The 13,846-nt window shown below is 39.7% G+C and overlaps 1 protein-coding gene across 6 annotated transcripts in view; it reads left to right on the top strand.

Annotated features, from left to right (window-relative positions):
* The window catches only part of Gabpb1 (GA binding protein transcription factor subunit beta 1), a 49,073-nt gene that overhangs the window by 27,725 nt on the left and 7,502 nt on the right, over positions 1-13,846 (top strand). For 4 of the 6 annotated variants that reach the window (XM_031371784.1, XM_031371780.1, XM_031371782.1 and 1 more), the window contains exons 7-8: positions 2,845-3,030; positions 9,549-9,664. In XM_031371784.1, the coding sequence (XP_031227644.1) occupies positions 2,845-3,030; positions 9,549-9,664 (302 nt within the window). The remainder of the gene's footprint in view (positions 1-2,844; positions 3,031-9,548; positions 9,665-13,846) is intronic. The other 2 variants (XM_031371781.1, XM_031371785.1) reach the window with 1 other exon arrangement.

The raw sequence follows: 13,846 nt of genomic DNA, 5'->3' as shown, positions 1-13,846 counted from the left end.
CCTCTTCTGGAGTGTCTGAAGACAGCTACAGTGTACTTATATACAATAAATAAATAAATCTTTAAAAACAACAACAAAAAAAATACAGTCTAGGATTTAGTTAGTACATGCTCAGTTTTGTTGAGGTAGAAGGTTTTCATGGGCTACCTTCTTGGGTAAGAGCATTTGCTCTGCAAACACAAGGACCTGAGTTTGAAGCCTCAGCACCCATATGAAAAGCTAGGTAGGGCTGCATGTACCTGTAACCCCAGCATTGGGAGGGCAGAGATAGGTAGATTCTTAGAGCTGGCTTGCCAGCCAGTCTAACCAAAAGGGTAAAACTTCAGGTCAGTGAGAGACCTTGTTTTAAGCCAATAAGGTAGACACATACATACACCTGACAACCTGCCTTAGCCTCTTACTTGGGGTGCACACACATGCACCACACACAGACCACCTCCAAAAGCTTTTCAGAAAGCTTTTATTTTGTAGCTCGAGCCTGTAAACCTACAACTTTTCTCTGCTTAGTTGTTTCTTCTCTGTGGCCCAATTATATAACACTTTGATCAAATAGAAATCTATGATTTTCTTTCTTTTTGTATTTAAAATCTTGTATTAGATGTATTTGAAAGATATGAAGTGGTGGTTGAAAATTCTGTTTTTCAAAGTAAAATCTGCACCAGGAAACTTTTATATATTATATTTTTGGCCCATTCTAAAATAGGTTAATGAGATTTCAGTCTTAGGGATAAGTGACTGGGTCACCTGGTTCTCTTTTGGTTTTGCTTTTTTTGTTCTTAATCTCAAGTTAGATGATAGGATTCTACCTTCAAACTGTTAGGTTTTTCTGTAATGTAGTTTCTGTTTCTTGTAAATATTTCTACATGAAAGTGTTCAGACTTGGGACTTTGTGGGGAATGCTTTCTCTCTAACCTTATTTCAGCTTGTGGCATGGTAATTTAGCCTCAAAGGCACTGCCACTGTCTGCCTTCCCTCATCCCAGCCTGACTTTTATAGTACATCAATGAATAGTTATGATGTTACAGTTACTTTTTATTAAGCCCATTTGTACACACAAGCACACACTTTATATTTACAATCTTCTAAAGTTTTAAGGTTGCTTTTTTCTTACATATTTCAGTATTTGGCTATTAGATTGTTCTTTAGGTTTGGGATGTGTACTTTATCTTCTATAATTGTCTTCCTATTAATTTTTTCATCAGTGTTTTACCATCACACAACTTAAAAGAACTTTTTAGATGAAAGGCAGGAACTATTATCTTAATGGCAGCCACTGCTAACAGTGTAGAGATGAAAGTTCCTGGGTTGACCTTGACTGTGTGATCTCTGAAGTGTCTTATGTATGCTGAACTTTTAAATACTTGTAGTTAGTATTCAACCAGTGAGCATTTCTTTTTCATATGGATATTTAAAAAGGAATCAAAGCAATAGTACTGAAGGCTTTCATAATTATTCTATTGAATATATTGCTATTTTGTGCTGTTTTGTTTTGTGACTTGTTTCCTGAAATCATCTTAAGTGTGCTTGGTAACAAAGCATAATTATTGCTTAAGGCAAACAAAATCACAAGAACACTCAAAGGCTTGTTTGCATTTTGGGTTTTCCTGGGTTTGTTTTGTGACCCTGTGAGCAAATAACACTGTTGTAGGGTTGAAACTGGGCCTTTTGTCAGATCTGCTTTGAAAACCAGTTGTGGACAGAGGCATCTCTCACTTCTGCTAGTAATCTTTGATGTGTTATTTTGGGAGCATTTCAGTATCCTGATCACCACAACATTTCATCAGTGCATCTGGCACCTACTAGTGACATTTGCTTGAGTCAGCTATTATAATTGCAATTTCTTAGTCCTTCCTTCTTCTGTGTTAATTAGTACACTCTTCTGTTAAAAAAACAACAACAAAAAAAAAAACCAAAAAAACCTTTCATTCCTTTTAAGTGTGTTGTTATTACGGAGCTTTGAAACATTCACTCCAGTGTAGTCATTGCTCAGTTCACAGCAGAAGGCAGACAGTGTATGTGTCTTCCGTTGCTTACAGCTATTCTGTTACTTACACTCATGTTTTACACATAGGCATTGTAGTGACTTGTATACCATTGTATGATGACCACAGTCTATTTACTGCCACTGAGTATTTGGTTCTCTCTAGTTTTACTTTTTAGTAGCTACAGTAAAGCGGTTAGGATGTTAGTGAACATGTTTTTATGTACACTTTTTTTTTGGAGATAGGTGTAGGATTGCTTGTAAGAAAGGACTTTTGGCAATATTAACTTGTGTTTTTTTTTTTTTAACTTAGGCAAGGCAAAGACAAAATTTCTAACTTAGAATTCTCTATGTACCTCTTAGCAATTATTGAGAGCTTATTTTGGGGCTTGGTTCATGCAAAGTCTGAATTACACATTGCCATATAGTGCCAGTCTGTTTGCTGCTTACTAAAGTGTCCTTGTTCACTCAGTCTAAAAGGGAATCCTGTTTGTTCTACATATCCTTTATTATGTAAATGTGTCTAGAGTATAATCATAAAGTTCTCCTTTGAATTGTGTGATTTTATTAAGAAGTAGATATAACCTTTGTTATTACCTGTGATCTTATATTGTACTTTGTGTAAAGAAATACAATATAGAGAAGTGAAGAAGAAGAAAGGTTATTAAAATACAGTCATAAAAAGATGGCTAGAACTCAATTATAACTATGAGACTTGCAATCAGCTACTTATAGATGTCTACATTACCATTGGGGGTAACATTTAAAAACCATGTAAAACTTGTCCTGTCTGAGAGACACAAAGCAAAATGATTTTCTGTTCATATTCAATGATTTTTTTTTCTCTTTTTCCCCACCTCTAGTAGTGGCCACAGAAGAAGTGGTTACGGCAGAATCTGTGGATGGTGCAATTCAGCAAGTAGTTAGCTCAGGGGGTCAGCAAGTCATCACAATAGTTACAGATGGAATCCAGCTGGGGAACTTGCACTCCATTCCAACCAGTGGGATGGGCCAGCCCATCATTGTGACCATGCCTGATGGGCAGCAAGGTGAGTACAGATGTTTGCAGGAAGTCTATCTGTGTTCAGTACTCAGGACACTTACATATGCACTGAATTGTACTTTATAGCCTTTTATAATGGTTATAATCTCTATTTTTATTTACTTGGGCTAGTCAAAATTAGCTTACTATGAGCACTTAGTAGAGGGAATTAACCTCTAAGTATTCTGTTTGGAAAATGAACTTTAAATATTGTCACAAACAGTACACAATTTATTGAGAGTAAGCGCTGGATAATTTTCTAGACCATTTTATGTAATTCAGATATCCTGAGAATTTCAAACATACCATGTAAGAGAAACAAGTTGAGGTCGCAGAGCTTGAGAAATGTGGAGAGCTGGGAGGCAGAGCTCTGGACATTTGGAGACAGAAATGCAAGGGGATGCTCCTGTTGTCAAGATGGTAGGGGTCTAGTCTGTAAGACCAGAAGAAGCATGCACTGCACATATATCCAAGCCACAAAATGTTAAGTCGAACTGGAGAGAACTATGCTCGGTGTACTCATGTAAGGTGTATTCGCTTCCCGGTGGTACTTATGATTAACCATATTCCTATTTAAAAAGTGTTTGGGTGCACACATGAACATTTTAGCATAAGATATTAACATAGTGAAGCAGCCAAGATATGATTGGTTACTGATGGGTAACTAGGACACTTGTTTTGATGAAGTGAATGGCTAAAAAACAAAAAAAAACAAAAACAGAAAGGAAATGCTGGTTATATTTCTAATTGAGATGATGGAAAAGAAAGAACATTAAAACTGAGGACGTGAGACAGGTAGGCATTTGGAAGACCGGGGTACTGTTCTCTGGTATATCAGCACACTATACAGCTATGGAAGCCATGCCTCCTACCCACCAGCACTGAACCCCAGGAAGAATGCCTTAAAATCAGAGGCATTTGGTGCTTCAAGAGCATCAAAGCAGTATGTACATGCTGCATTTAAGAGTTAGTTTAAACATGAACAGAGTTGGGAACAAGTTGTCTCATACACATGAAGTGAATGCTCCCTGTCAGCTTAGTCAAGAAAATGGATATCCTCAGAGCCCTCCTTCTCCTCCTCTCTACTCTTGCTCCCACTGTAGCCTGTATGTGTGAGGATCTAGCATCACACTTTTAACCCTTCGGGTTCCAGAAAGACTCCTAATGTCTATCCCTTGACCAATAATGGAGAGGTCTGTGTCCCTTTTGGAAAAAGGCTGCTTCTTGGTGCTAAGAGCACATCTGGATTCAGAATAGACCAATCAGAGCACTTCTACCTGTTGCCCCTTGACACCTTCAAGATCAACTGCTTTTACGATATGAACAAATTCAGAGGGAGGTACATGAAGAATATGGATGTGTTTGACAACACAGGCTACAGGAGGGCAGATGTGACACGTGGCATCCTGTTCCTGTATGTACATATTGTTCCCATGCGCATGCTCATGCACATACATGTGTACCATGTTTCTGAAGGGGATTCCTGCCTTGCTGGTTCTAGGAAAACTTCTAGAGAATTCTTCTGCCTTCTAATCCTACGACAGGCTGGCTGAGAATATGCCATTGCATATGACTCCTAGGGATGTATCCATAAGACATGCCTGAATTGGCTTCTTTTGAGTCTCATGTAAGCCATGGCAGTGTGCTTTTCTGAGCAGCAATGAACTGGTGTGGTAAATTCTAGAATGGTTAAATTGGTTGCTGGGATCATGACAAAGGCTGAAATCAGAAGTCTGGTAGCACTTCTACTGGCTCCCACAGTTGGTCTCAAGGTGATGTGTCAGTACTATAAGCGACTATCAGAGGAGGTGTAAGGGACATGTGAGCATCAGCTGTTTCATATGGATGAACAGATACTACTTTGAGAAGTGTCATTGAGCATCTGAACAGAGGGGAAATGAAGAGTGAAGGCGTGGAGTAAGTGCTTCAGTTACAGGCTGTGAACAAGACAATAACAAGCCTAGTACAGAACTTGGTGAAGAGTGTGTGGAAGCTATGCCCTCAGGTCTACCAGATATCAGAGTGCAAGGGAGACCAGTAGAAGTGCAGGAGAGTGAGCTGCCATGGCAATTGATTCAGGTGATGGCATCCAAGTGGAACATACTCCAGGCCTGAACATCTAATGAGAAACGAGCAGTTAGCAGGGTGGTAGTTTTACACACTGAGACCCTTTGATCTAGTGAGCTGGGAGGTGAGCACCTATGTGTCTATGTTGAGCTGATTGTCTCAATGATCCACAGCCTCACTAGGAAAGTTGGGATTCTTTTTAGAGAGCAATGGTGGATACATCATAACAATACTATGCTGAAATTGCTGAAGGAAGCCTTGACAAGCCGACTGTTCCCCTCCCCTTAATGAGCCCAGACAAGGCTTTGCTGTACTGCTAGACCTGCTGCAAAGCTTTCCTACTTATAGAGGAGGAAGACCAGAGCTCGGTATCTGCAAACCTTTCTCCAAAAGCTGAGAATACTGAATTTTACTTCTCAGGACATGGTTGATTCCAATGACAATGACCCAGGGTTTCCATGGAAAGGCTGACAAAAGGAAGTCCTGTGGTCATTGGTGACCAAGGTGAAGACCTGCTGGTGTGTCAGGAAAGAGGTACTGGAGCACACCTGTCAGCTTCCCTCTGGACCGTCCAGCAGCCACCTTGTCTGGGCCAGTGACCTTGGTCAATAGATTCTGGGCTGTGCCTGAAGTACCTTTTCTTTGGAAAGTTGTTTGTACGTGCAGGGGTGGTGGCTTTGGCTAGCCCAGGCTTGTTTTAAACATTTTTAAAACTCACTGAAAGCAGATCTTCTGTTGATGTGTTTTTAGTAGTGAGCTCACGAAAGAGCTGTCTGCTTGGAGGTGCTTTTCATGGCGCTGGGCATTGTGCTGGGCTCTGAGTGCCCTCCCCTCCCTCAGGACTGTTGGTGTTCACTATGAGGTGGATGGTGAAGTTTAATTCATAGCTATAAACTGTTTTAAGGTAGGAGATAGGAATTATCTTTTTAATAGATTGGAGAGAAGGTACGAATAGTTGTACTCTGTAGGCTTTTTTATTCAATTGTGTAAGAACCACAAAGCAAACCCTGCTAACGGTGCTTTAAGTGAAGCACACGGCCTTTGTGGCCACCAGGCTCAATCTGTAACTGACAGGGGGAGACCAGGCTGCATAGAGTGTGCAGGTTTTAGGCATGGAGTCAGCAGAGAGCATCTGGAAACTAAAAGTTGATGATGACTGATGAAGAATTTGAAAATGAAACTGAGCTTAGTGTTAATTATGTGGTTAGTTGGTAATGATAAAGTTCCTATTTTAGGTTTTCTGTGGTCACTTAATTCAACAATAGCTCAGTTTATTATAAGCTCTTTGAAATAGATAGAATTAGGTTTATAAATCTATGTTTATGTGTTACCCAGTGGTAGGTTTGCAGCAGTCAGCTGGTCAGTCTCCACACCTCTGACTTAGCATCTAGAGTGCTCTGTGGAAGCCTCGTCCATACATTGCCTTCCTCCATGGATCAAATTACTAAAAGATTTTTTTTTTTTTTTAAAGGAGATGGATTAAAGTTCTTGTCATTTGTTTGTATGGGTTTTTCTTGAGACAGAATCTCATAGTTGAGTCTGCCCTCAAACTTAGTGTGAAGCTGAGGCTGGCCTTGAATTCCTGATTTTCTTGTATCCACATATCTGAGTTCAGTTTCATATTAGTACTACCACACCCAGATGTATTTCCCTCTACAATAGAAAATATGAACCCTCATGGCTATTTTAGATCCCCAGAGAAGGTGGAAAAGCAGTTCCCAGATACTTTGTTTTACTTTTAAAAATAGTATTCATTTTCTTACTTCAAATCAATTAAATATTCTGGATAGGGTAGATGTTTCATTCCCTTATAGCCTTTTATAAAAGTTGCTGCTTTGATAAAGCATGCTCAGTCTAGCTTTCCAGGCACTGTGCTTTAGTGTGTTTGTAAGTTTACAGTAAGCTTAATGTCTGAAACTAACCAAAAGCTGACATGGGGCTTATGTAGAACAGGACATACACTTTCCCTGCTCACCCACCATGGAAACCACAAAGATTTACAAGGTAGATGAAGCAACAGACAGTTTTAGTGTAATCCAAAGGCTGAAAGTTCCACATTTACAGTGCTGTCAGGCCAGTGTAGTGGCGAGTGCCTTTAGTCCCAGCACTCAGGTAGAAGCAGGCAGATCTTTGTAAGTTCAAGGCTAGCCTGCTCTACATAGCAAATTCCAAGCCAGTACTACACAGTGAGACCTTGTGCAAAAAGGGGGTGTGGGGAAGACTGAACCTGGTAGCATACATCTGAGGCCCTATTGCTCAGATAAGGGCAGGGAACCAGGCTGGCCGAGTATCAAGGCTCCACAATGCTGCTTTGACCTTCATTCCCAGGTACACACACCACCTCACACCTCCCTCTACCCCCACCCTCACTTTATTATATTGTTTGTTTGTTTTTGAAACAGGGTGTCTCTATATGCACAGGCTGGTCTGGAACTTACAGAGATGCAACTACCTCTGGCTGGCTGCTAGAATTAAAGGCATCCACCACACACAATTTTTTTTTTTTTTTAAGTTTTAAGATGGAGAATGAACAAAGAAAACAAATGATGCCAATCTCTTTTCTCCAAATGTTCAGGCATCCTAATGCACACACAAACATTTATGTACACCACACACATACACATACAAACTGAATTAAACAAAACTGTCTCTCAAACCAGACATTATGAGGAGATGCAAGTCAACTCATGTTTTGTGAATGGGAGGCTCAATGTCAAGGACCATTCAGTTCTTCCTAAGTAAATGTAATATGTCATTAAAAAATGTTAGTGTGTTAGTAACACAGTATTAGAAATTGTAACTTAAACAATAGACATTAATTTCTCATGGTCCAACATCAAGTATCAGCATGTTTCTTTGGCTTGTGGATAGCTGTCTTCTAGCTGTGTCTTAGAAGACATAACTCATGATTTTACCTTGATTACATTGAAGGGCCCTGCTTCCAAATATAATCATTCCAGGTTACTGAAGGTTACAACTTTTATATACAAATTGGAGGATAGGCAGGACATGATTAGTTCTGTAATTAGTCAAATGGATTCTAAAGTTAATGTTGCTAGAGCAAAAAATTAGGAAAACTCTGAAAAAGAAAAATAGTAAACTGTTAAAGCCTCTGTAATTTAAAGTGTATAACATGCCCTGTTTTATGTCCAGTGAAAGAGAATTTCTCCATTCTTGTTATAAACATAATGTGATAGGAATAAAATGACATAACATTTTCTTGGTATAGTTAATATTGTAAATATTTATTTTACGTGTATGAGAATCTACCTGCATATATTTATGTGTACTATATGCATGCAGTACCCATTGAGGCCAGAAGAGCATGTCATACCCCTTGGAACTGAAATTATAGACAGTTGAAAGCTGCCATGTTGTGCTAGGAATTGAGCCCAGGGCCACTGGAAGAGCAGCTCTTAACTGCCCAGCCCCGTTTCTAATGGTTTTTAAACATACATTGTTCTAAATTAATACAAGTTTCACTATTTTTAAATTAACCTTTGTTACTAACAGAAATTTTAATGTTTTGACAAAATTTAAAAAATTCTTACCTTTATTTACTTGTTGGAGGAGACTGTGTGTGCCATAATACACAGGCAGGAGAGAGCATTCTTCTCCCACATGGATCTCTGCCAGTGAATTCAGCTCAGCCAAGTGCCCTTACCTGAGGAGCCATCTTACTGGCCATGCTTTAATAAAGAATCTGAGACAGGGTCTCACTGTGTAGACCAAGCTGGCTTTGAACTCACAGAGATCCTGCCTGACTCTGCTTCCTGAGTGCCCCACCATGCTCCATTTTGACAAAAAGTTTTGATAGCCTTAGAAAACAACTGTAATTTTCCTCATGACTTAAAAACATTAATTAAATTTTTTTCTTCATGGCTGTCAAATATGCTTTACACTGCTGTGCAGAGCAAGGGTATGTACCTTCTATATGCTCATATTTATATGAAAACATCAAAAATGTAAACACCACCCACAAATCCACTAGGGAAGCAATTATGAACAGTGTTTGCAGTTGTGTGTGTTCAGGGACGGCATTAGTAAGTAGGCAGAAGAAAGCTGTGTGCTGAGAAAAGATGGTGTTGGTAAAGCAGATGCAGAGTGTTGTGTGTGCTCCTTTGGATGCACTTTATGTGTGCCTCCCATGTGTATTTGTTACCTTTACACAAATTATTGTAAGTCTCATATACAAGAAACTAGAAACTAATAAAAGTAATTCTGTTAGCAGGTGCCCAGGACGCTCTTAACATACGCATCTTTAGCGTTATTTTGACTGTTCCGTTGTGTGGATGAGTATATGCTGTATAAGGGCACTGCAGTAGCGCTTCAGTAATAGGGTTTCAGTAAGAAAATGAAGGGGACCGTCGGGGACCTCTTCATAGAGGAGCATTATTTGGAAATGACTGAAGCTGCATTGTCAGAGAGCGATGTAACCTGTACTCCCTTTCATTTTAGTATTGACAGTACCAGCAACAGACATTGCTGAAGAAACTGTCATCAGTGAAGAGCCACCAGCTAAGAGACAGTGTATGGAAATAATTGAGAGCCGGGTGGAATCTGCAGAAATTGAAGTAAGGAGCCTTTTACCCGGTGTGTTTTGCCGCAGCCATCCAAAATAAATTTTGTTTATTATTATTATTATCATTATTATACTATTATTAATTTGTCATATTTATTACTGGCCATGTTTTGATAAAGAATGAAAGTGAATAGTGTCATCATTTTGTTTTTGGCCTTAAACATATGGCAAGCCCTCAATAAATAAATATTGAATGAATGATTGAATGAGTGCAGAATTTGTTTGTAACAAAGTTTGCTATCCTGGTAACACTTGGACTGTTTTTGGTTTTTAAACTCCATCTCTTATTTTTTGTTAAACTTACGCATACCATTCTCATAAGTCACTGAAAATTCATTTCTTTCAAAAGTGCTGCTCCCTAATTGGCCTGGAAATCCTCTTACAGAAAGCTAATGTTTGCTAAACAAGTTATGTTTGTAATTGCAAAAGATAACTGCTTATGTTACTATTTCCTCCTTTGAGGAACTGAATTCATTTAGAGTATTGCTAACATCCTCCTCCTTCCTCTTCCACACTCATTTGTTGGTGTAACAAAGCATGATCTCTTAGTTTTTTCTTACATGACTGTAAATAAAATTCCATCTACTGAACTTATAATGTCTCCTATAAAACATGATTCTTACATAACATTGAAGGACAAATGCAGTAGAAACAGCTCTGAGCTGGAAACTGCAAGCTCTTGACCTCTCTTTGAGTCTGGATTTTATTTCCTCCCAGATTGGAATTGCATGAATATCACTTCATGTTTGGGTTTTCATGAGAGTGGTAACGCCAGGGTCCTTGTCTTTGCTTCACTGCCTCTGATGTGTATAAAGTTGATGCCTGCCTAGCTGTTCTTGTCAAAGGCTCTGACTATCATAGAACGGGGGTTTGGTTTTGTTTGTTAAATGAATGACAACTCGTTTCTTATTAAAGATGAATATATTCTCATACTTATTTAAACAACAGACAGGTACATCTTATGGGCTTAATCACACAGCATTAAACTAAACAGAATCTAACTAACCAGACCTTATAAATAAAGCCTGTCTTAAGAATGCACAAAAAACAAACACAAAAGAAATCTGTGGCTAATGCTTTAACCAGGATGTCTAGTAAAATTTTAAGTTTTAACTATTGAGTGTGATGTTTTATTTCTCAGAATTTAAAGTGACACCTACAGGACATTAAAGCTCTGATTTACAAACTAACTCACTTCACTTAGCAGTATCTCATTTATATTCCCCCTTAATACCCTGTGTGTGCATGCATGTGGAGGCCAGTGGTTGATGAGGGGTGTCTCAACCCTCTGTGTTGCTTTTACTTTTTCCTTTTTAAAATTAATTTTAATTTATGTGCATGAGTTCTTTGCTTGCATGTATGTATGTGTATCATGTGTGTTCCTGGTGTCTGCAGAGGCCAGGGTCATTAGATACCCTGAAACATGGTTGTGAGCTGCCACGTGAGTGTTGGGAACTTAGCCCACATCTTCTGTCCGAGCAGCAAGTGCACTTTACTACTGAGCCATCTCCCCAGCCTTCCACCTTCAGGGTCCCTCACTGAACCTGGAACTACAAGTTTAGCTAGAGTGACTTAGGGGGAGCAGCAAGTCTCATGGGTCCTTCTGTCCCTGCTTCCTTAGCACATGGATTACAAGTGTGCACATGCCCAGCTTTTCACTTGGATCCCAGGGATTCAAACTCAGGTTCTCGCAGTCGCACAGGAAATACTTTGCTGACTGAGCCATCTCCCCACCTATAAGGTTCTCTTTATTGTCTTTTTCTGATTGTCAGGTCGTCTATTTGGGACATAGAAAGTGAAAAAAATTAGTACTTTACTTTCATTACATAATAAAACATTTAAATTATTTGAATTTCATTAAGTGTAAGCTTATTTAATAATTTAATTTTTAAACAATAGTGACTTTAGTCCATTCCTTTATTTATTAATGACTGGTGGGCTTAACTGTTTCCCACAAAGTCCAGCCTGGTTCCTCTTCTAGTCTTCCTGAGGTGAGGGAAAGTGATTCCAAGTATACAAGAGTAAGAATTAAGGTTCAGTAATTAAGTAGACCCAAGGAGAAGGAAGCTTTAGGGAAAATAGGTTTAGCTTGGTATAAAGAACAGTGGAGGTTTTTTTTGTTTTTTGGTTTTTTTTTTTTTTTTGCTATCCACACAGAGTAGATAAATTTTAATCTATTTACACAATGGGAACGTGTAAAGGAATGGAAATATGTTATACAGACCCCACAGACAGCTTCCATTAGCACAGCAAAAAGAGCCAGACCCTCCCTGCCCCCAACAAAACAGACAATAGTACATTTTCATTAATTTTAAAACAGACAAAACTAGCTTATGGCGTTAGAAGTTCCTAATAACTGGGGTTCCTGGGGCGTAGGCAGTGTTTGGTGCTTCCTAGAAGTAGTTCTTAAATGGGTGCACTCACTTTTTGGGTAGTCAGGGAGCTGGATGTCTATGGTAGATTTTTCTGTATGCATACTGTTCTCCTGTGTCAAGAAATGATGAAAAATTAGACAGGAAAGATAGTTCAGTGATTAAGAGCACTGGCTGCTCTGGCTGCTCTTCCAGAGGACCCAGGTTCAGTTTCCACACCCACATGGCAGCTCACAACCATCAGCAACTCCTGTTGCAGGGACCTGATGCTGTCTTTTGACCTCCAGCAGCAGCATGAATGTGGTTCACTGACATACCTGCAGGCCCTGAAAATGTTTCGAGGTTACAGTTCTGACCTGTCAACATTCAAAGAGATTAGCGCATCAAACTTAGAGTTGGCAACAGCATGCCTTCTTACAGCAGACTGGGGGATGGTCCCCGTGGGAAAGCCAGGTCTTCACTTCTGCTCACGATCTTAAGCAGGAGGCTGGGGCAGGGTGTAGCTCAGGGACACAGCATCTGCCTGATTTGTATGAGGCCCTGGGTTCCACCCCTCAGCTTGATTTTTGTGGCCTTTATGTGGCCCTGGCTGTGCTGGAACTCACTTGCTCTATAGACCAGGCTGACCTCAAACACCAGAACAGTGGAGTTTTATGTTTGTTTTCAATAGAACTTTCTGGTAATGGAAATCTTAATTTTCCATCACTGCAAATTTTCCATCATTTAGGGCTTCACACAGACTATGACACAGAGAGGATAGATGGTGGGGGCAGCTGGAGTCACAGGATGAGGATGTGAGGTCGGTGTTTACGTCAGGCCAAGTAACCATTGTCCCCTAACACATGTATTCTTAGATGACAACTGAATTATCCTCGGGGCGAGCTTTTATGTAGTTTGCTTAGACTCATCTTGACCAAACTTTAATCCCAAAAGTTTTTGTAAAACTGATCTCTGGGGAGATTTTGACCCTAAGGGACATTTCACACCGTCACCACTGCACATTAATAATGCTTAGATTAAGAAAAAACTATAAGTTGATGTAAAAGTTAGTTGGTGCACAGATTTCACAAGGCTTTCTCTGTATCTGTGCCCACACTTGTCAGATAATAAATTTCCAGCCTGCAGTTGAAAAAATTTCCCAGTAATCTCTGGAAAAATTCATTTAAGTTATCAACAGTTAATTGTAGATATTGCAGCTTGTGCGTTGATGGTGAGGAAATGCATGGCTTGCTTCACTTTTGGAGGGGCAGATACAAACTCAATGCCAGCCACGCTGTATTCCCGCATACCACTTTGCTTCCGCTTCTTGCTGACTCTCTGTTGGTGCTTTGAAGGGGAAGTGTGTCTCTTACAGATACTGCCCAGGATAAGCAACACTGAGCTGTTCTAGTGGAAATAATATGTGGGGGAGGGAGACTGCGCGGAGCATGTCAGGAGCTAGGCATCTCTGCTGCTTAGGTAGTTATGTGAGTTCTGGCTAGAGGTGACTGTTTATTGGTTAGTTTTGTATTTTGTCTATTTTTGAGACTCAGGAGGTTTTGTTTTGTTTTGTTTTGTTTTGTTTTTTGAGTATATTTTTGTGTGGGGTGGGTAGGGGGTAGGTGCCCAGGAACGAGCCTCATTCAAGCTAAGCAAAGTTAGATCTACCTCTGAGCTACCCTGTTTTCCTTCTTCCTCCTCTTTCTTTCTCCTCTTCCTCTTCTTCCTCTTCTTTCTCTTCTCCCTCTTCCTCTTCTTCCTCTTTCTCTTTCTCCTCTTCCTCTTCTTTTTCTTTCTTTTTCTTTCCTTTCCTTTCCTTTCCT

The sequence above is a fragment of the Mastomys coucha genome, unplaced genomic scaffold (assembly GCF_008632895.1).
Source record: "Mastomys coucha isolate ucsf_1 unplaced genomic scaffold, UCSF_Mcou_1 pScaffold15, whole genome shotgun sequence".
In the NCBI taxonomy this organism is placed as follows: domain Eukaryota; kingdom Metazoa; phylum Chordata; class Mammalia; order Rodentia; family Muridae; genus Mastomys; species Mastomys coucha.
The sequence above is the reverse complement of the archived record's forward strand: the minus strand, read 5'-3'. Positions and strand labels throughout refer to the sequence as shown.